Here is a 24044-nt window from a genome sequence, read left to right on the forward strand (position 1 = left end):
ATTTATCAATAAAGAATAATATAATGGTGAGCCTTGCAGAGCCAATATTATATTTGTGCCGAGCCTTAGACCCGTGTCTCAAACACCACAAATCTGTAGCGACATAATACTGATATGGCTATCTTTAGACGTGTGTCTCAAACACCACCAATCTGTATCAACATAATACTGATATGGCTATCTTTAGACCTATGTCTCAAACACCACCAATCTGTATCAATATAATACTGATATGGCTATCTTTAGACGTGTGTCTCAAACACCACCAATCTGTATCAACATAATACTGATATGGCTATCTTTAGACCTATGTCTAAAACACCACCAATCTGTATCAACATAATACTGATATGGCTATCTTAAGACCTGTGTCTCAAACACTACCAATCTGTAGCGACATAATACTGATATGGCTATCTTTAGACGTGTGTCTCAAACACCACAAATCTGTATCAACATAATACTGATATGGCTATCTTAAGACCTGTGTCTCAAACACCACCAATCTGTATCAACATAATACTGATATGGCTATCTTTAGACCTATGTCTCAAACACCACCAATCTGTATCAACATAATACTGATATGGCTATCTTTAGACCTATGTCTAAAACACCACCAATCTGTATCAACATAATACTGATATGGCTATCTTATGACCTGTGTCTCAAACACCACCAATCTGTATCAACATAATACTGATATGGCTATCTTTAGACGTGTGTCTCAAACACCACCAATCTGTATCAACATAATACTGATATGGCTATCTTTAGACGTGTCTCTCAAACACCATCAATCTGTATCAACATAATACTGATATGGCTATCTTTAGACGTGTGTCTCTCAAACACCATCAATTTGTTTCAACATAATACTGATATGGCTATCTTTAGACCTGTGTCTCTCAAACACCATCAATTTGTATCAACATAATACTGATATGGCTATCTTTAGACGTGTCTCTCAAACACCACAAATCTGTAGCGACATAATACTGATATGGCTATCTTTAGAACTGTGTCTAAAACACCACCAATCTGTATCAACATAATACTGATATGGCTATCTTTAGAACTGTGTCTCAAACACCATCAATCTGTATCAACATAATACTGATATGGCTATCTTTAGAACTGTGTCTCAAACACCACCAATCTGTATCAACATAATACTGATATGGCTATCTTTAGACGTATGTCTCTCAAACACCACCAATCTGTATCAACATAATACTGATATGGCTATCTTTAAAACTGTGTCTCAAACACCACCAATCTGTATCAACATAATACTGATATGGCTATCTTTAGACCTATGTCTCAAACACCACCAATCTGTATCAACATAATACTGATATGGCTATCTTTAGACGTGTGTCTCAAACACCACCAATCTGTATCAACATAATACTGATATGGCTATCTTTAAAACTGTGTCTAAAACACCACCAATCTGTATCAACATAATACTGATATGGCTATCTTTAGACGTGTGTCTCAAACACCACAAATCTGTATCAATATAATACTGATATGGCTATCTTAAGACCTGTGTCTCAAACACCACCAATCTGTATCAACATAATACTGATATGGCTATCTTTAGACCTATGTCTCAAACACCACCAATCTGTATCAACATAATACTGATATGGCTATCTTTAGACGTGTGTCTCAAACACCACCAATCTGTATCAACATAATACTGATATGGCTATCTTTAGACATGTGTCTCAAACACCACCAATCTGAATCAACATAATACTGATATGGCTATCTTTAGACCTATGTCTCAAACACCACCAATCTGTATCAACATAATACTGATATGGCTATCTTTAGACGTGTGTCTCTCAAACACCACAAATCTGTATCAACATAATACTAATATGGCTATCTTTAGATGTGTGTTTCTCAAACACCACAAATCTGTATCAATATAATACTGATATGGCTATCTTTAAAACTGTGTCTAAAACACCACCAATCTGTATCAACATAATACTGATATGGCTATCTTTAGACCTATGTCTCAAACACCACCAATCTGTATCAACATAATACTGATATGGCTATCTTTAGAACTGTGTCTAAAACACCACCAATCTATATCAACATAATACTGATATGGCTATCTTTAGATGTGTGTCTCTCAAACACCACAAATCTGTATCAATATAATACTGATATGGCTATCTTTAGAACTGTGTCTAAAACACCACCAATCTATATCAACATAATACTGATATGGCTATCTTTAGATGTGTGTCTCTCAAACACCACAAATCTGTATCAATATAATACTGATATGGCTATCTTATGACCTGTGTCTCAAACACCACAAATCTGTATCAACATAATACTGATATGGCTATCTTATGACCTGTGTCTCAAACACCACAAATCTGTATCAACATAATACTGATATGGCTATCTTTAGACGTGTGTCTGAACCACCACCAATCTGTATCAACATAATACTGATATGGCTATCTTTAGACCTATGTCTCAAACACCACCAATCTGTATCAATATAATACTGATATGGCTATCTTTAAAACTGTGTCTAAAACACCACTAATCTGTATCAACATAATACTGATATGGCTATCTTTAGACGTGTGTCTCTCAAACACCACAAATCTGTATCAACATAATACTGATATGGCTATCTTTAGACCTGTGTCTCACACACCACCAATCTGTAGCAACATAACACTGATATGGCTATCTTTAGAACTGTGTCTAAAACACCATCAATCTGTATCAACATAATACTGATATGGCTATCTTTAGACGTGTGTCTCTCAAACACCATCAATCTGTATCAACATAATACTGATATGGCTATCTTTAGACATTTGTCTCTCAAACACCATCAATCTGTATCAACATAATATTGATATGGCTATCTTTAGACGTGTCTCTCAAACACCACCAATCTGTATCAACATAATACTGATATGGCTATCTTATGACCTGTGTCTCAAACACCACAAATCTGTATCAACATAATACTGATATGGCTATCTTTAGACGTGTCTCTCAAACACCACCAATCTGTATCAACATAATACTGATATGGCTATCTTATGACCTGTGTCTCAAACACCACCAATCTGTAGCAACATAATACTGATATGGCTATCTTTAGACGTGTCTCTCAAACACCACCAATCTGTATCAACATAACACTGATATGGTTATCTTATGACCTGTGTCTCAAACACCACCAATCTGTATCAACATAATACTGATATGGCTATCTTTAGACGTGTCTCTCAAACACCATCAATCTGTATCAACATAATACTGATATGGCTATCTTTAGACCTATGTCTCAAACACCACCAATCTGTATCAACATAATACTGATATGGCTATCTTTAGACGTGTGTCTAAAACACCACCAATCTGTATCAGCATAATACTGATATGGCTATCTTTAGACGTGTGTCTCTCAAACACCACCAATCTGTATCAACATAATACTGATATGGCTATCTTTAGACGTGTGTCTCTCAAACACCACCAATCTGTATCAACATAATACTGATATGGCTATCTTTAGATGTGTGTCTCCCAAACACCACCAATCTGTATCAACATAATACTGATATGGCTATCTTTAGATGTGTGTCTCTCAAACACCACCAATCTGTAGCGACATAATACTGATATGGCTATCTTTAGACGTGTGTCTAAAACACCACCAATCTGTATCAACATAATACTGATATGGCTATCTTTAGACGTGTGTCTCAAACACCACCAATCTGTATCAACATAATACTGATATGGCTATCTTTAGATGTGTGTCTCTCAAACACCACCAATCTGTATCAACATAATACTGATATGGCTATCTTTAGATGTGTGTCTCTCAAACACCACCAATCTGTAGCGACATAATACTGATATGGCTATCTTAAGACGTGTGTCTAAAACACCACCAATCTGTATCAACATAATACTGATATGGCTATCTTTAGAAGTGTGTCTCAAACACCACCAATCTGTATCAACATAATACTGATATGGCTATCTTTAGACGTGTCTCTCAAACACCATCAATCTGTATCAACATAATACTGATATGGCTATCTTTAGACCTATGTCTCAAACACCACCAATCTGTATCAACATAATACTGATATGGCTATCTTTAGACGTGTGTCTCTCAAACACCATCAATCTGTATCAACATAATACTGATATGGCTATCTTTAGACCTATGTCTCAAACACCACCAATCTGTATCAACATAATACTGATATGGCTATCTTTAGAACTGTGTCTAAAACACCACCAATCTGTATCAACATAATACTGATATGGCTATCTTTAGACGTGTGTCTCAAACACCACCAATCTGTATCAAAATAATACTGATATGGCTATCTTTAGACGTGTGTCTCAAACACCACCAATCTGTATCAACATTATACTGATATGGCTATCTTTAGACGTGTGTCTAAAACACCACCAATCTGTATCAGCATAATACTGATATGGCTATCTTTAAACGTGTGTCTCTCAAACACCACCAATCTGTATCAACATAATACTGATATGGCTATCTTTAGACGTGTGTCTCTCAAACACCACCAATCTGTATCAACATAATACTGATATGGCTATCTTTAGATGTGTGTCTCTCAAACACCACCAATCTGTATCAACATAATACTGATATGGCTATCTTTAGATGTGTGTCTCTCAAACACCACCAATCTGTAGCGACATAATACTGATATGGCTATCTTTAGACGTGTGTCTAAAACACCACCAATCTGTATCAACATAATACTGATATGGCTATCTTTAGACGTGTCTCTCAAACACCACCAATCTGTATCAACATAATACTGATATGGCTATCTTTAGACGTGTGTCTCAAACACCACAAATCTGTATCAATATAATACTGATATGGCTATCTTAAGACCTGTGTCTCAAACACCACCAATCTGTATCAACATAATACTGATATGGCTATCTTTAGACGTGTGTCTCAAACACCACCAATCTGTATCAACATAATACTGATATGGCTATCTTTAGACGTGTCTCTCAAACACCATCAATCTGTATCAAAATAATACTGATATGGCTATCTTTAGACCTATGTCTCTCAAACACCACCAATCTGTATCAACATAATACTGATATGGCTATCTTTAAAACTGTGTCTCAAACACCACCAATCTGTATCAACATAATACTGATATGAATATCTTTAGACGTGTGTCTCAAACACCACCAATCTGTATCAACATAATACTGATATGGCTATCTTTAGACCCGTCTCTCAAACACCACAAATCTGTATCAACATAATACTGATATGGCTATCTTTAAAACTGTGTCTCAAACACCACCAATCTGTAGCGACATAATACTGATATGGCTATCTTTAGACGTGTGTCTCAAACACCACCAATCTGTAGCAACATAATACTGATACGGCTATCTTTAGACGTGTGTTTCTCAACAACCAAAAGTGTGGGGGGGGGGGGATTCTTGGGTGCGATGGTTGGATGGTATTTCAAACATAAAATAATAAAAATAAATATTTGTGTTTTTTAACCGTTTCAAAAAAAAAAATTGGGGGGTGGGGGGGTGGGTATAGTGTGAGGGTGTGGTGGTCATTTGTGAGATGATCTTTAAAAAAAAAAAATTAGGGGAGGGATTTGGGGGAGGGGGGGTGGGGGGGGGGTTGGGGGGGGATTCTTGGGTGCGATGGTTTGACGGTATTTCAAACATAAAATAATAAAAATAAATATTTGTGTTTTTTAACCATTTCAAAAGAAATAAAAATTGGGGGGGTGGGGTCGGGGGGGGGGGGGGGTATATATAGTGTGAGGGTGTGGTGGTCATTTGTGAGATGATCTTAAAAAAAAAAAAAAAAATAGGGGGGGGGGATTCGGGGGGGGAGGGCACGGGGGATGGTTTGGGTGGAGTCTATTGTGGTATGTCAGGTAAGAGTAGTTTTGTCAAAGTATCAATCAAATCTAATCATAAATAAAGAAGTTATGGCAATTTTAGCAAAATTTAATAATTTGACCTTGAGAGTCAAGGTCATTCAAAGGTCAAGGTAAAATTCAACTTGCCAGGTACAGTAACCTCATGATAGCATGAAAGTATTTGAAGCTTGAAAGCAACAGCCTTGATACTTTAGAAGTAAAGTGGATCGAAACACAAAATTTAACCATATATTCAAAGTTACTAAGTAAAAAAAGGGCCATAATTCCGTAATAATGACAACCAGAGTTATGCAAATTGTCCTTTTACTGTACCCTTATGATAGTTTGCGAGTGTTCCAAGTATGAAAGCAATATCTATGATACTTTAGGGGTAAAGTGGACCAAAACACAAAACTTAACCAAATTTTCAATTTTCTTAGTATAAAGGGCCCATAATTCCGTCCAAATGCCAGTCAGAGTTACATAACTTTGCCTGCACAGTCCCCTTATGATAATTAATAAGTGTTGCAAGTATGAAAGCAATAGCTTTGATACTGTAGGAATAAAGTGGACCTAAACACAAAACTTAACCAAATTTTCAATTTTCTAAGTATAAAAAGGGCACATTATTCTGTCAAAATGCCAGTCAGAGTTACATTACTTTGCCTGCACAGTCCCCTTATGATAGTTAGTAAGTGTTGCAAGTATGAAAGCAATAGCTTTGATACATAAGGATTAAAATGGACCTAATCACAAAACTTAACCAAAATTTTCAATTTTCTAAGTATAATAAGGGCGTATAATTCTGTCAAAATGCACGCCAGAGTTATCTAACTTTGCCTGCCCAGTCCTCTCATGATAGTAAGTAAGTGTACCAAGTTTGAATGCAATAGCATCGATACTTTCTGAGAAAAGTGGACCTAAACGCAAAACTTAACCGGACGCCAACGCCGACGCGAAGGTGATGACAATAGCTCATAATAATTTTTCAAAAAATAGATGAGCTAAAAAATCATTTGACTAGAACCCGCTGATAATATGCACATGTCCTCTTGGTAGTGAAGCTTCCCATAAAGTTTCATTGAATTCCGGTCATTAGTTGCTGAGAAATAGCCCGGACAAGAATTGCACTTTATGTACATTTAATGGAAAATTTCAAAAGGCCATAACTCTGTGAAAAATCATCCAAACAGAACCGGCTGATAATATGCCCATCTCCTCTTGGTAGTGAAGCTTCCCATAAAGTTTAATTGAATTCCGGTCATTAAATGCTGAGAAATAGCCTGGACAAAAATTGTGCACGGACAGACAAAGCGACGACTATATGCTCACCCAAAATTTTTTGGGGGAGCATAAAAATCAAATAGTTTAACAAAGTTGCATGTATAAATATCAAAATCATGCTGTGTCATCTCATTTCACATACTCACCTTCAGAGAAGTCCATTCCCCGCAAACCATTTGCTTCTAGCACAGTCAAGTTCAACTGAGTGTGCTTTGGCTAAAATGAATGCAATAGAGGATGAGAAACAATGAGCAACAAATATATTTATACATTAAAATTAAATATCTACTTGGGATCTATACTTGGGGTCTCTATCCATTTGTTATAACTTATAAGGATTTGCAAATACTTAAAAGCTTATGTAGATATTTGCCACGAAAACATGTGTGTTAAAAAGTTGTCCATAACCTCACATGAAAATAACAAGAGGGCCCGAAAGGCCCAAAGTCACTCACCTGAGATAACAAGATATTATTGGGACAAATCTTATGACCAAGTTTCACGAAGATCAGAAAATAAATGTGGCCTCTAGAGTGTTAACAAGGTTTTACTATAGCCATATAAGGAAAAATGCCCCGCCCCCTGGCATCCATGTTTTTCAACCAACCGGCATCATTTTTAACTCATCCAAGATATTATCGGGATGAATCTTCTGACCAAGTTTCATGAAGATCGGACAGTAATTGTGGCCTCTAGAGTGTTAACAAGATTTTACTATAGCCATATAAGGAAAAATGCCCCGCCCCTTGGAAGCCATTTTTTTCAAGCAAACATAATTATATTTTAACTCATCCAAGATATCATTAAGACCAATCTTCTGACCAAATTTCATGAAGATTGGACAATAAATGTGGCCTCTAGAGTGTTAACAAGGTTTTACTATAGCCATATATAGCAATATAAGGAAAAATGCCCCGCCCCTGGTGGCCATGTTTTTAAAGCAACCAAAACCATTTTCGAACTCGTCCAAGATATCATTGGGAAAAATCTTCTGACCAAGTTTCATGATGATCGTAAAATAAATGTGACCTCTAAAGTGTTAACAAGGTTTTACTGTTGCCATATAAGGAAAATAGCCCTGCCCCTGTGGTGGCCATATTTTTCAACCAACCGGCATTATTTTTGAACTTGTCCAAGATATAATTGGGATGAATCTTCTGGCAGAGTTTCATGAAGATCGGACTATAAATGTGGCCTCTAGAGTGTTAACAAGATTTTACTATAGCCTTATATAGCCATATTAGGAAAAATGCCCCGCCCCTTGGCAGCCATGTTATTCAAGCAAACGTAACCATTTTCGAACTCATTCAAGATATCATTAAGACAAATCTTCTGACCATATTTCATCAAGATTGGACAATAAATGTGGCCTCTAGAGTGTAAACAAGGTTTTACTATAGCCATATAAGGAAAAATGCCCCGCCCCCTGGCTGCAATGTTTTTCAACCAACCGGAATCATTTTCTGACTCGTCCAAGATATTATTAGGATGAATCTTCTGACCAAGTTTCATGAAGATCAGACAATAAATGTGGCCTCTAAGAGTGTTAACAAGATTTTAATATAGCCATATATAGACAGATAAGGAAAAATGCCCCGCCCCTTGGCAGCCATGTTTTTCAAGCAAACGTAACCATTTTCGAACTCATCCAAGATATCATTGAAACCAATTCTCTGACCAAATTTCATGAAGATCTGGAAATAAATGTGGCCTCTAGAGTGTTAACAAGGTTTTACTATAGCCATATAAGGAAAAATGCCGCGCCCCCTGGCAGCCATGTTTTTCAACCAACCGGCATCATTTTCGAACTCATCCAAGATATTATTGGGATGAATCTTCTGACCAAGTTTAATGAAGATCAGACAATAGATGTGGCCTCTAGAGTGTTAACAAGATTTTACAAAAGCCATATATAGCCATATAAGGAACAAGATGCGTTTGTGAAACACAATGTCCCCCTATATGACGTTTGACCTTGAAGGATGACCTTGACCATGTGAAGGATGACCTTGACCTTTCACCACTCAAAATGTGCAGCTCCATGAGATACACATGCATGCCAAATATCAAGTTGCTATCTTCAATATTGCAAAAGTATTCATAAAATAAGCGATTTGGGCCACATATATTTGACCTCTGACCTTGAAGGATGACCTTGACCTTTCACCACTCAAAATGTGCAGCTCCATGAGATACACATGCATGCCAAATATAAAGTTGCTATCTTCAATATTGCAAAAGTATTCATAAAATGAGCGATTTTGGCCACATATATTTGACCTCTGACCTTGAAAGATGACCTTGACCTTGACCTTTCACCACTCAAAATGTGCAGCTCCATGAGATACACATGCATGCCAAATATCAAGTTGCTATATTCAATATAGCAAAAGTTATTGCAAAATGTTAAAGTTGGCGCAAACAGACCAACCAATAGACCAACAGACCAACAGACCAACCAACAGACAGGGCAAAAACAATATGTCCCCCACTACTATAGTGGGGGACATAAAAATGCCCCTCCCCTTGGCAGCCATGTTTATCAAGCAAACATAACCATTTTCGAACTCATCCAAGATATCATTAAAACCAATCTTCTGACCAAATTTCATGAAGATTGGACAATAAATGTGGCCTCTAGAGAGTGAACAAGGCAAATATTGACGTCGCACAACAGACAACACACGACGGACAAAAGGCGATCACAAAAGCCCACCATGAGCACGTTGTGCTCAGGTGAGCTAAAAATGTATGAATCTTTAATAAAAGTGCATTTTTTACTAGTTTTGATTTGCATTGTTACATAATTAGATAAGTTTTACATTTGCCATAGCAAGATAGTGAGGACATCTTAGATAATAATTTAGTTGGTAAGGCCAAATAAAAAAATAGTCTTGGTTCAGGGAACATGGCCAGAAAAATGTAGGAGGGTAGGTAGGTTTTTCTTTTTTTTTTTTTTTTTTTTTTTTTTTTTTACCAGTCGACTGATTTCAGGGTGAAAAAGGGTCAGTTAATGCACCCATGATTGTTTAAACACTGACCAAATGATTAACATTGCACATGTGGTATTTAGTCGTTGTATATTATTCAATATTCCTAGCTCTTTATGCACTTCTTCAGGGCTAGCGCTGGCCCAAAATTTCTTTGAGCCAACCATTTTTTGTTTGTCTGTCTGTAATAGTGTGACCTTCATATTCAAAAGTGAACAAGCCATCTTTATCAGTCTCTGGTGTTTGGGGTGTGACCTTCAGAATTTTTTTCATCATGAGACCTGACCTAGTCTCCGACAGGTGCTCAAGAGTCTGAATAGTGGCTGTCAAAAGGAGGGTAACCTCAGAATAGCACAAGTCTTTCTTCTGGTACATTTTTTTATAAAATGGCAATGGGTTTGAGCGCATCGCACAGGAAGTGAGCAGTGTACATAAATTTGAATGTTGCTATTGGTTTGTACAGACTAAGGGCGTCACAGTACATTGATTTTGATTCATTATCAAAGCGAAGCCAATTGTTGTCAAGTTTCCATGACTCTTGGAATGCTCTAGTGTTTTGTGTTTTAATTATTTTTTTTTTATGACTCTTTTTCGTCCAACGACGCTTTAAGGTTAAAGACGCCATGTTAGCGACTGTAGAGACAAAGTGGTTAATTCCATTTTTATAGTAGACTAGATGAATGACTCTTCCTATGTGTTAAAAAAACGAAACTTTAATTACAATTAAACCGCGCGTTTTTTCACATTTTCATTTGATTAAAATACGCTGCTGTCAGTTAGCATAGTGTGCGAGTTAAACAAACAAATTAATTAATTATCATCTTTTCATTTGATCGGAAATTGACAGAAAGTTGTAACACCATCGACATAGAACTAATTATTTAATTATCACTTTTAAATTCAGATCAATAGACAGCTTGGAAATAATTAAATTATTGTCACGCTTCTTTTCATTTTTAATCTTTAATAATACGACATTTGCGACCGGCCGCTATTTTGTTTGCAGACGACAATTTTAACTGTGTATTCAAAGTGCACAGTGTCTGCGCATGAATTACCGAATATTACTCCATAGCTCCACCCATTTTTACATTTCATTCAACAACGTTATTTCATCTGTAAGCGAGCTCAATGTTGATTGGCCAGCTAGCATGCGCACTTCAATAACAATAAGGTCAAGCAATGTCTCGTATACAGGTGCAGACCGGTTTTTGTTCACTGTTCAAATTGCGAACACTTTCATTGAAACAAAGAGAAAAATATAGAAAACCAATCCAGGTTTAAATGGTGGCTGTTTTCAATGAAATTTTACGAGATTTTAGCATTTTCGCCATCAGATTTTTTTCCATGGACCAAAAAATCGTTAGGGTCGGGGGCAAAAAATAGGGTCGGTCGGGTTCCCTAAACCAAGACTATTTTTTTTTTTGGCCTAATACAAATATAAATTTATTTAGAGTATCAATTCTACATAATTATTATAAAATATATTTTTTGAAGAAAGATAATGTAGAAAGATGGCAACCTGAATCCAAAATAAGTTAAATGCACTTTAGACCATTTTGTTACATAGCTAATTATTTTGCACAAAAACATGTGCATGAATGCTTTCTATAGGAGTGACAAGTCACGTTGAACATACCACGATTGGCAACTCCTCAAATATGTAGAGCTCATGATCAACCCTGTCCACTTCAAACACCTGAATATACGTAGTTAAAACATGTTTATACACATCGGACTGACTGATTTGTTTGTTGCAATAATTTGAATTTGATTGACTTGTGCATCTAAATATTGAAATTGAAACCGATTAAAGATAATGGCTGGAATTTATTTCAAAGTGCATTGATTTAAAACTCAAAGAGTACTTGATTGGAAATTTTTGTGTCCATAAATAGATTGACAGACAGACATCAATGGTGAAACCAGTACACCAATACAGGAAACAAAACTTTTTAAAGACTGCACTAGTCCTGAACGACATTGAGTTCCTTACAATTTTCACCTGTCACACTGTCACTCTTTCTTCAAATATGTGTGAAATAAAGATTTCAAGAGGCTGATTTGACTAATATAGTTTCTTATATCACTGCTGAAATATTGTTTACTCAGATTATTCATGCTAGTTAAAACAAGAGATTGTATTTGTCGGAAACACAATGCCCCCTATTCCGCCGCTTTGAAGCCATATATTTGACCTTTGACCTTGAATCACCTTGACAATTTCACCACTCAAAATGTGCAGCTCTATGAGCTACACATGCATGCCACATATTAAGTTGCTATCTTCAATATTGCAAAAGTTATTGTAAAAGTTTAACCAAGACTTTAACCAAGGTTAAAGTTTGGAGACAATAACAGACAGACAGGCCAAAACAATATACACCCGATCATTCGATCCGGGGGGCATAAAAACACAATACCCGCTACTGCGCCGCTTTGAAGCCATATATTTGACCTTTGACCTTGGAGGATGACCTTGACCTTTCACCACTCAAAATGTGCAGCTCCATGAGATACATATGCATGCCAAATATCAAGTTGCTATATTCAATATTGCAAAATTTATGACCAAGGTTAAAGTTTTGGAACAGAATGACAGAATGACACACACACATACAATGACAGACAGACAGACCGAAAACAAAATACCTCTGATCATTCCATCTGGGGGCATAAAATTGACCTGATTAATGACTACTATCACGGATGCAATTTCAGGATTCACTGTCAGAATTCAAGCACAAAGTTTACACACACAAAATCACTATTTATTCGAGAAAGTTTTGCATAACGTTAGTCAAAACTGAGAACAGCAGTCAGTCAAACTAAATGGCCCAAGTGGCCGTTGTCCACAAGTGACAGCTCTTCTCATATCACCACTTTTTAGATGATTCAGTTGGTTGTACCGCCACATCTTCATCCCATCCAAGTGTTTGCACTCAGTGTAAAACAAATGCTAATTGTTGATTACCAAGCAAAATAACATAAATAACTTATATTAAATAATACAGAATAATATCTTATAAATTGATTTAATTTCATATTTTTAAACTAAATTTATTACTTAATCAATGAATTATTATGATTGTTGATTCGTGCATCTCGTTTATTCAGTAAATAACGGTTGTGACGTGTCATTGACATCACTTCCAAATAAGTCTCAACAGCAGATTCGCTGTCATAAACCAAATGTACCGTGTACCTGTACAGTAAAAATTTATTTATAACAAGAAACCGTCGGAGACGGGTGATGCTCCCCAAAGTTTTTTTTGTCACAATATTGCACTATATATTCAGATGAATCATCCGACCCAAACCGGCTGTTAATATGCACATCTCCTGTTAGTAGTGAAGCTTCCTATAAAGTTTCATTGAATTCCCGTGATAAGTTGCTGAAAAATAGCTCGGACAAGAATTGCACTTTATGTACAATGGAAAATTTCAAAGGGCCATAACTCTGTGAAAAATCATCCGACCAGAACCGGCTGATAATATGCACATCTCCTGTTGGTTGTGAAGCTTCCCATAAAGTTTCATTGAATTCCTGTAATAAGTTGCTGAGAAATAGCTCGGATAAGAATTGCACTATATGTACAATGGAAATTTTCAATAGGCCATAACTCTGTGAAAAATCATCCGACCAGAACCGGCTAATAATATGCACATCTCCTCTTGGTAGTGAAGCTTCCTGTAAAGTTTCATTGAATTCCGGTCATTAGTTGCTGAGAAATAGCCCGGACAAGAATTGCACTATACGTACAGTTAATAGAAAATTTTAAAGGGCCATAACTCTGTGAAAAATCATCCGACCAGAACTGGCTGATAATATGCACATCTCCTCATGGTAGTGAAGCTTCCCATAAAGTTTCATTGAATTCCGGTCATTAGTTGCTGAGAAATAGCCTGGACAAGAATTGCACTATATGTACAGTTAATGGAAAATTTCAAAGGGCCATAACTCTGTGAAAAATCATCCGACCAGAACCCCCTGATAATATGCACATCTCCTCTTGGTTGTGAAGCTTCCCACAAAGTTTCATTGAATCTGGTCATTAGTGGCTGAGAAATAGCCCGGACAAGAATTGCACTATATGTAAAGTTAAGGGAAAATTTCAAAGGGCCATTACTCTGTGAAAAATCATCCGACCAGAACCAGCTGATAATATGCACATCTCCTTTTTGTAGTGAAGCTTCCCATAAAGTTTCATCGAATTCCGGTCATTAGTTGCTGAGAAATAGCCCGGACAAATATTGTGCATGGACGGAGGGACGGACGGACGGAACGACACACGGACGGACAGACGAAGCGGCGGCTATATGCTCCCCCCAAAAGTTTTGTGGGGGAGAATAATAAAATGTCACACAAACAGAATTTTTATACAAAAAAACTCAAACAAACCACAAACATTCATACTTTATAACAAAAAACATGGCACATCATGCACAAAAAACTTAAAACCACATCAATAAAAACAAGATAGCACATCACGCAAAAATCTTTAAGTTAAACACAATCATTCTCACTCACAACAAACCTATCCATACTCAAGGTTTAAAGTACAATTTATTAATTAGTGGTCATATGATAAGCGATATTTACTTTAAACGTGTAACATACTATGAAATGTTTCATTTTGAAGGCACCCCCATAATTATCCCCAGAAAACAAACCTCAACACCCTATTATTTGTATGTAATATGGAGTGATTTTCGTCACTGAGACAATTATTCTCAAGTGAATGTTAGGTCGGTTTTCACTTAAGTATAAAATGACAACCTCCTGTTCATTCCAGTTTATCTTTTGAAATATATATGCTTATAGAAAAGGCATTTACTTCAATGAAAAAGAATCTTACTAGTCAGAAAATATCGTGTTTTAAAACCAGATTTTTTCTCTCATCCTAAAAGGACGACAGCTTTTAGGAAAATCCCTCATCCTTTCAAGATTCGTCAACAGAAGCATACAAGTGGAATTTCGGTCTCCTGCATTAAACCCCACATCTTAATACTTTATCCCCATAACCAATGTGTCAGTATTTAAAGGCCATCAATAAAGAAAACAACCTTTAATGTTAATTCTCGAACAAAACAATACACTGTAGATATGTTACTCACCTCTCTGACGTAGTCGATGAGGTCACCATGCTTGAGGCCTTGTGTGGAGTTATCTGGGGTCCCCAGCGGATGCAATAAACAGCGTAGCAATCCTCGATAGATGTTCTCATTCTGACAACAAACATTTATGCCACTTACCTTAATTATCCCCACGCTTTTTGAAAAAAAGGTGGGGATATTGTGGTTATCTCCGCCGTCCGTCCGTCCGTCTGTCTGTCTGTCTGTCCGTCCTGGCCACTATCTCCTCCTACACTAAAAGCACTAGAACCTTGAAACTTACACACATGGTAGCTATGAGCATATGTGCGACCCTGCATTATTTGGAATTTTGATCTGACCCCTGGGTCAAAAGTTATAGCGGTTGGGGTGGGGCTGCGTCAGAAATTATCACTCATTTTTTTAGGTTATTTTACATTTACTTCTTTATTTCTACACCGATTCACTTCAAATTGATACTGGACCTCTCTTATGACAATACGGTCAATCTCAACCATGCATGGCCCCATTCCCAACCCTGGGGCCCACATAGGCCACACCCACCAAAAATTTCCATTTACTATAATTTTTTCATTTCTACACGGATTCACTTCAAATTGATACTGAACTTTTGTTATGACATTAGGGTCAATCTCAACTATGCATGGCCCCAATCCCAACCCTGGGGCGCCCGCCCACATAGGCCACACCCACCAAAAAATTCCATTTACTATAATTTCTTTATTTCTACACCGATTCACTTCAAATTGATACTGAACTTCTCTTATGACATTAGGGTCAATCTCAACTATGCATGGCCCCATTACCAATCCTGGGGCCCCGCCCAAATAGACCACACCCGCCCAAAATTGCCTTTTACTATAATTTCTTCATTTCTACACCGATTCACTTCAAATTGATACTGAACTTCTCTTATGACAATACGGTCAATCTCAACTATGCATGGCACAATTACCAACCCTGGGGCGCCCTGCCCACATATGTCACACCCACCAAAAATTGCCTTTTACTATAACTTCTTCATTTCTACACCAATTCACTTCTAATTGATGATGAACTTCTCTTATGACAATACGGTCAATCTCAGCTATGCATGGCCCCATTACCAACCCTGGGGCACACCTAGGTCAAACATTCGGCGTGGGGATACGCGTCAGCCTCTGCCGCGCCATTTCTAGTTACTCTATGTTTTCGGACACTTAAAAATAATTAATTTTTTTCATGTGTGAAAACTTAGATACGAAAAATATTCACAAAATGCAGTTGTCCGAAAACTTAAGAGTCGAAATTGAAGTGTCCGAAAATAGCGTCAATTGTATCAACCACTACCGGTAATAGCACGCACTTGTAAAATACCACGCTGTATAGTATAAATTACAGTTATATATGTGTGCACTGCATTTCAAATAATTTTAAACGCTTGATTTATTTGACAGATAGTAACTACAAGGTTGTACTTTGACCAACAAGTTCAAAGATGAGCATGTGATGTACCGATACTCGCTAGTACAAACCTGTAATTAACGCAATAAAAAAGCAAACTATGAATTCTTTGTTTTTTCATTTCCAATATTTCTTGTCTAACACCTTCCATTGTTTGTAAAACTTGCAATAGGGTGCACCAAACTTTGAAACGTTAAGTATTTGTCACAGTTATTTTACTGAGAATGGGTTGTACCATTGCGGTAGATAGTTGAACTGCTAATTGGCCCTACCCTTGGTAATTGTCATAAGGCTTATGCTATCGGGCGAAACCATTGTTTAATACCGGTTTACAAGGTTATTTACCCTATAACGCAAATGTAATGGTCCGTTGCCCTCAGGCATGCACCTCTAATGTTTTATGATGTAAATCCGGTTGTAAAACCCTGTGATCAAAGTGTCATTAGATATCGAAAACAGGACAGACATTTGGTAAAATAGCGCTATAAAATATACTGTCCGAAAACTTAGAGACATTAATTATGGACGAAAACTCGTGTGTGCGAAAATTAAGAGTCACGAAAAATAATTATTTTTGCTAAAAACAAGGGTGTCCGAAAAAACATAGAGTAACAAGGGCTGTTTGTAAAACATGCATGCCCCCCATATGGGCTGTCCGTTGTAGTGGCAGCCATTGTGTGAATATGATTTTTGTCACTGTGACCTTGACCTTTGACCTAGTGACCTGACAAGAGTTCCGCGGTCGGAGATGACCGCATTGAAGCCGGATTTTTGATTTAAATGACAGGAAAGTACCTTTCGTGTTTTTGTCAATGCAATACTTAAATTACTGAAATATTGTTCAAAGGTCAAAATGAAATGTAAGTACTTTTCAAGGCATGAGCAAACCTTGTGTTATGTTTTGAATGCATGCATATACATGAACAACAATAACATTTAAGGTCACAAATATGAACTTGAATTGACAATTAGGAAAGTTTGATCTCAATTTTTTTATTAGCAAATTAGTAAGATATTGTTTGAAGTTTCCATCAATTTCATTATCAAATGACCTTGAAATGACCAGTGGTCATCTAAGTGTGCTTGCAAACCTTCATGTCAAGTTTGAAGACTCTATGTCCAAGCATACCAAAGTTATAACAATTTTAACATTTTAACATTTAAGGTCACAGTGACCTTGACCTTCAAATGAATGACATTGAAATGACCAGTGGTCATCTTCTAGTACTGGCCAATCTTTATTTCAAGTTTGAAGACTCTAGGTACAAGCATACCAAAGTTATAACATGAAATAAGAACTTTAACATTTTTACATTCAAGGTCACAGTGACCTTGACCTTCAAATGAATGACCTTGAAATGTCCAGTGGTTACTTACTAGTTCTGGCCAACCTTCATGTCAAGTTTCAAGACTCTAGGTCCAAGCATACCAAAGTTATAACAACTTTAACATTTTTACATTCAAGGTCACAGTGACCTTGACCTTCAAATGAATGACCTTGAAATGTCCAGTGGTTACTTACTAGTTCTGGCCAACCTTCATGTCAAGTTTCAAGACTCTAGGTCCAAGCATACCAAAGTTATAACAACTTTAACATTTTTATATTGAAGGTCACAGTGACCTTCACCTTCAAATGAATGACCTTGAAATGACCAGTGGTCATCTGTTAATCCTGGCCAACCTTCATGTCAAGTTTGAAGACTCTAGGTCCAAGCATACCAAAGTTATACCATGAAATAAGAACTTTAACATTTTTACATTCAAGGTCACAGTGACCTTGACCTTCAAATGAATGACCTTGAAATGACCAGTGGTTACTAACTAGTTATGGCCAACCTTCATGTCAAGTTTCAAGACTCTAGGTCCAAGCATACCAAAGTTATAAGAACTTTAACATTTTTTATATTGAAGGTCACAGTGACCTTGACCTTCAAATGAATGACCTTGAAATGACCAGTGGTCATCTGTTAATCCTGGCCAACCTTCATGTCAAGTTTGAAGACTCTAGGTCCAAGCATACCAAAGTTATACCATGAAATAAGAACTTTAACATTTTCGAGCACGCCGCCACCCCGCCCGCCCGCCCGCCCCCCCGCCCGCCCGACAACATCAATCTATAAGCCGAGATTTTTTCGAAAAAAATCCGGCTAAAAATCAATAGGGGTCATCTGCGGGTCACGATCAATGTACCTATGAAGTGTCATGATCCTAGGCAAAAGCGTTCTTGAGTTATCATCCGAAAATCATTTTACTATTTCGGGTCACCATGACCTTGACCTTTGACCTTGTGACCTCAAAATCAATAGGGGTCATCTGCAAGTCATGTTCAATCTACCTATGAAGTTTCATGATCCTAGGCGTATGCATTCTTGAGTTATCATCCGAAAACCATTTTACTATTTCGGGTCACCGTGACCTTGACCTTTGACCTAGTGACCTCAAAATCAATAGGGGTCATCTGCGAGTCATGATCAATCTACCCATGAAGTTTCATGATCCTAGGCATATGCGTTCTTGAGTTATCATCCGGAAACCATTTTACTATTTCGGGTCACCGTGACCTTGACCTTTGACCTAGTGACCTCAAAATCTGTAGAGGTCATCTGCAAGTCATGATCAATCTACCCATGAAGTTTCATGATCCTAGGAATATGCGTTCTTGAGTTATCATTCAAAAACCATTTTACTATTTCTGGTCACCGTGACCTTGACCTTTGACCTAGTGACCTCAAAATCAATAGGGGTCATCTGCAAGTCATGATCAATGTACCTATGAAGTTTCATGATCCTAGGCCCAAGCGTTCTTGAGTTATCGTCTGACAACCACCTGGTGGACGGACCGACAGACCGACCGACATGAGCAAAGCAATATACCCCCTCTTTTTCGAAGGGGGGCATAACAAGATGCGCTTGTGAAACACAATGTCCCCCTATATGACTTTTGACTTTGAAGGATGACCTTGACCTTGTGAAGGATGACCTTGACCTTTCACCACTCAAAATGTGCAGCTCCATGAGATACACATGCATGCTAAATGTCAAGTTGCTATATTCAATATTGCAAAAGTATTCATAAAATAAGCGATTTGGGCCACATATATTTGACCTCTGACCTTGAAGGATGACCTTGACCTTGACCTTTCACCACTCAAAATGTGCAGCTCAATGAGATGCACATGCATGCCAAATAACAAGTTGCTATCTTCAATATTGCAAAAGTATTTATAAAATAAGCGATTTGGGCCACATATATTTGACCTCTGACCTTGAAGGATGACCTTGACCTTGACCTTTCACCACTCAAGATGTGCAGCTCCATGAGATACACATGCATGCCAAATATCAAGTTGCTATCTTCAATATTGTAAAGTATTCATAAAATGAGCGATTTTGGCCATATATATTTGACCTCTGACCTTGAAGTTGGGCCACATATATTTGACCTCTGACCTTGAAGGATGACCTTGACCTTTCACCACTCAAGATGTGCAGCTCCATGAGATACACATGCATGCCAAATATCAAGTTGCTATCTTCAATATTGCAAAAGTACTCATAAAATGAGCGATTTTGGCCATATATATTTGACCTCTGACCTTGAAGGATGACCTTGACCTTGACCTTTCACCACTCAAAATGTGCAGCTTCATGAGATACACATGCATGCCAAATATGAAGTTGCTATCTTCAATATAGCAAAAGTTATTGCAAAATGTTAAAGTTGGCGCAAACTGACCTTGACCTTTCACCACTCAAGATGTGCAGCTCCATTAGATACACTTGCATGCCAAATATCAAGTTGCTATCTTCAATATTGCAAAAGTATTCATAAAATGAGCGATTTTGGCCATATATATTTGACCTCTGACCTTGAAGGATGACCTTGACCTTTCACCACTAAAAATGTGCAACTTCATGAGATACACATGCATGCCAAATATGAAGTTGCTATCTTCAATATAGCAAAAGTTATTGCAAAATGTTAAAGTTGGCGCAAACAGACAGACAGACCAACAGACAGACCAACAGACCAACGGACAGGGCAAAAACAATATGTCCCCCACTACTATAGTGGGGGACATAATTACGGTAGTGGTAATTTTACAGTCAACTAATTTTGCATTGCTTTCATTTCTGTTTTGAAAAGGAACCAATTAAAGTAAATGCTTTTAGTGCCGAATCCTCATTTAACATAATTGAACAATTAACTTACTTCTGAGGCCCAATGGTTCCCATTTGTGAGCTTCCTCTTTGTCTTAATATTTTAGAGACTTGTTCACAGATTTTCATGTTGTTGTATTTTTAATATAATCAAAGGTATCTACAAACAAGAGATGTGTTTGCCAGAAACACAATGCCCCCTACTGGGCCGCTTTGAAGCCATATATTTGAACTTTGACCCTGAAGGATGACCTTCACCTTGAACTTTCAACTCTCAAAATGTGCAGCTATATGAGATGCACAAGCATGCTAATATCAAGTTGCTATCTTCAATATTGAAAAAGTTATGGGCAATGTTCAAGTTTTCGGATGGACAGACTGACTGACAGACGAACAGTTCAACTGCTATATGCCACCCTACTGGGGGCATAAAAACAGTATAATATTTGGAATAGTCATAAACAAGACTATTGCCAAGCAATGTATGTCCCCTACAGGCTCCACCATTGTCAGAAATTCCACCATTGTCAAATTATTTTTTATATATATTTGTTTCCATAGCAACCAGAATGTTTGACATAGGAACAAAATGAAATGACGTGCATAATGTCCATATTGCCATCTATCCATGTTTCAAGTTTCATGAAAAAATATGAAGAACTTTTAAAGTTATCCCAGGATCCAGAAAAGTGTGCAGACAAACTCACAGAGCAAAAACCATAAGTCCACCATCGGTGAAACCTAAACGCAGATTTTGAAACCTGAACGCAGACCCTAACTTCAAGGTCAAGGTCACAGGGGTAAAATTTTTTGTGCGTATGGAAAGGCCTTGTCCATATACACATGCATACCAAATATTAAGGTTATATATCTCAAGGGACATAGAAGTTATGAGCATTTTTCGAAACCTAAACGCAAAGTGTGACGGAAAGACGGACAGACAGACAGATGGACGGACAGTCCGATCACTGTATGCCCCCTTTTCTTCGAAAGGGGACATAAAAATGACCCACCCCATGGTGGCCATGTTTTTCAAGCAACTGGAACCATTTTCAAACTAGTCCAAGATATCATGGGGACAAATCTTTTGACCAAATTTCATGATGATCGGAAAATAAATGTGGCCTCTGGAGTGTTAACAAGGTTTAACTAAAGCCATATAACGAAAAATGCCCCACCCCCTGGTGGCAATTTTTTCAATCAACCAAACCGTTTTTTAACTAGTCCAAGATTTCATCGGAAAATATCTTGTGACCAAGTTTCATGATGATCAGACAATAAATATGGCCCCTAGAGTGTTAACAAGGTTTTACTACAGCCAGATTAGTACAAATTCCCCACCCCCTCGTGCAAATGTTTTTCAACTAAAAAAAACCAATTTTGAACTCCAAGATATCATTGGCACAAATCTTCTTACCAAATTTCATTAAGATTGGACAATAAATGTGGCCTCTAGAGTGTTAACAAGGTAAATTTTGATGCTGCACGGTGACGCAGGACAAATAGCGATCACAAAAGCTGACCATGAGCACATAGTGCTCATGTGAGCTAAAACGAGTTACACATCACAACACATTAATATTTCAATGATTCCAAAATCAGGCTTGCAATGTGCAGTTCTTAGTACTGTTTTATTGTGGTCAATACAGGCTGCATTTATATAGCAGTCATTTTACGTATTTCTTCTTGAAGTAATCATTGAATTTACTCCGTAATGAACACAATTAACTTTTACTTAAAATATGATGATTAGAGTTATTATACTAATAAAGCGTCCCTTAGTATGAGAAACCATTTATTTACAGGCATCACACAGTGTTCTATTAGTGAGACTGGCAGTTAACGCACTGCTGTCAAACCTGGCCTAACAAATTGTAAAATCATAATCTTGTATTAATGCATGACCACTGTGACAAATATGTGTTTGATGTATTGTAAATGATTGCTGTCTGTTATCATATCAAGTTTTACTAGATTTTACAAAAAATCATCTTATCCATAACTTTATTTATTTTTATTTTTACACATCAAAAAGTTCATAAACAATATTTATTAATACTCTTGTTTTAATGAACCAAAGTGAATATCTAATTAAATGCATCTACAGTATGTTTGTGTAGCACACAGTTTGATTGACAATGACATAATTGTTATAACAGTTATGCTTAAAAATGCCAAATCTGACCTGATCCACAAGTGCCCAAGTCCTTCTGATTGATTTTATTGATTGACAATCTAAACTTAAAAAAATTAGACACACTCATTTTTCTTCACAATCATGCAATTAAAATCTTAAAAGTTTCTTTTTCAATTAGCACAATCATAATAACCTACAGTTATATTATCAAAAGTGGCTATATTGGCATCCTTAAATAAATTTTGAATTAAAAACTAAGAATTGGAAACATATTCCAATAAACTTATTTAAGTTACTTCATCTGTGAAAAAGTACCAAAAAAAAACAACTTTATTTTCTTATTTCATTGAAATTTTATTTCGGAACACTATAATAAGTCTTCATAGGCTTCCACAATGTCAGCCTTGTTCTTAATTATTTTTATCTGACATTATGCAACTTTTACATAACTCAATATCTGTAATGTGAAAAGGGTCTATAATGTTCCTGAACATTATAATTTCTGAACTATTGGAGTCTGCTAAGAAACAACTGATAAGATTGGTTTCAAATGTAGTTATAAATAACATACATTTTAAATATCAAATGAGGCAAACTTCAGAAAAAATGAAAGGTACCTTGTCATCAGAAAAAAATGCTCCCAAAACATGCCCTGTGTTATCCATGTCAAAGAAAGCACCTTGTGATTATAGACTTGAGAGTTAATAGAATATTTACAAAAACACTCCCATTTTTGCAACGACTGCTAAAACTACCATCTTTTTCATTATCAGCCAATATAGTTCCCATGGTTTCAAATGGAAATGTTGCAAACAAGTGCCCACTGATACACAAAGAGACAAACTACATATTTTCATAGATGACAAGAAACAAACAAATAACAAAACAAAGTTTTTTTTTAACAGACATAAATGTTCAAATGTTTTTATTAAAAATATACTGATA

At 36.8% G+C, this 24044-nt stretch overlaps 1 protein-coding gene across 1 annotated transcript in view; it reads right to left on the reverse strand.

The window, feature by feature from the left end:
• The window catches only part of LOC127843606 (protein unc-13 homolog D-like), a 156571-nt gene extending 132736 nt beyond the window's left edge, over window positions 1-23835 (reverse strand). Inside the window, exons 1-4 of the mRNA XM_052373295.1 lie at window positions 23717-23835; window positions 15362-15472; window positions 11883-11942; window positions 7400-7469 (exon numbers count right to left, since the gene is read on the reverse strand). Of these exons, the coding sequence (XP_052229255.1) occupies window positions 7400-7469; window positions 11883-11942; window positions 15362-15472; window positions 23717-23764 (289 nt within the window). The 5' untranslated portion in view covers window positions 23765-23835. The remainder of the gene's footprint in view (window positions 1-7399; window positions 7470-11882; window positions 11943-15361; window positions 15473-23716) is intronic.
• Between the last annotated feature and the right edge of the window lie 209 nt (window positions 23836-24044).

The sequence above is a fragment of the Dreissena polymorpha genome, chromosome 1, assembly GCF_020536995.1.
Source record: "Dreissena polymorpha isolate Duluth1 chromosome 1, UMN_Dpol_1.0, whole genome shotgun sequence".
NCBI classification, from domain to species: Eukaryota; Metazoa; Mollusca; class Bivalvia; order Myida; family Dreissenidae; genus Dreissena; species Dreissena polymorpha.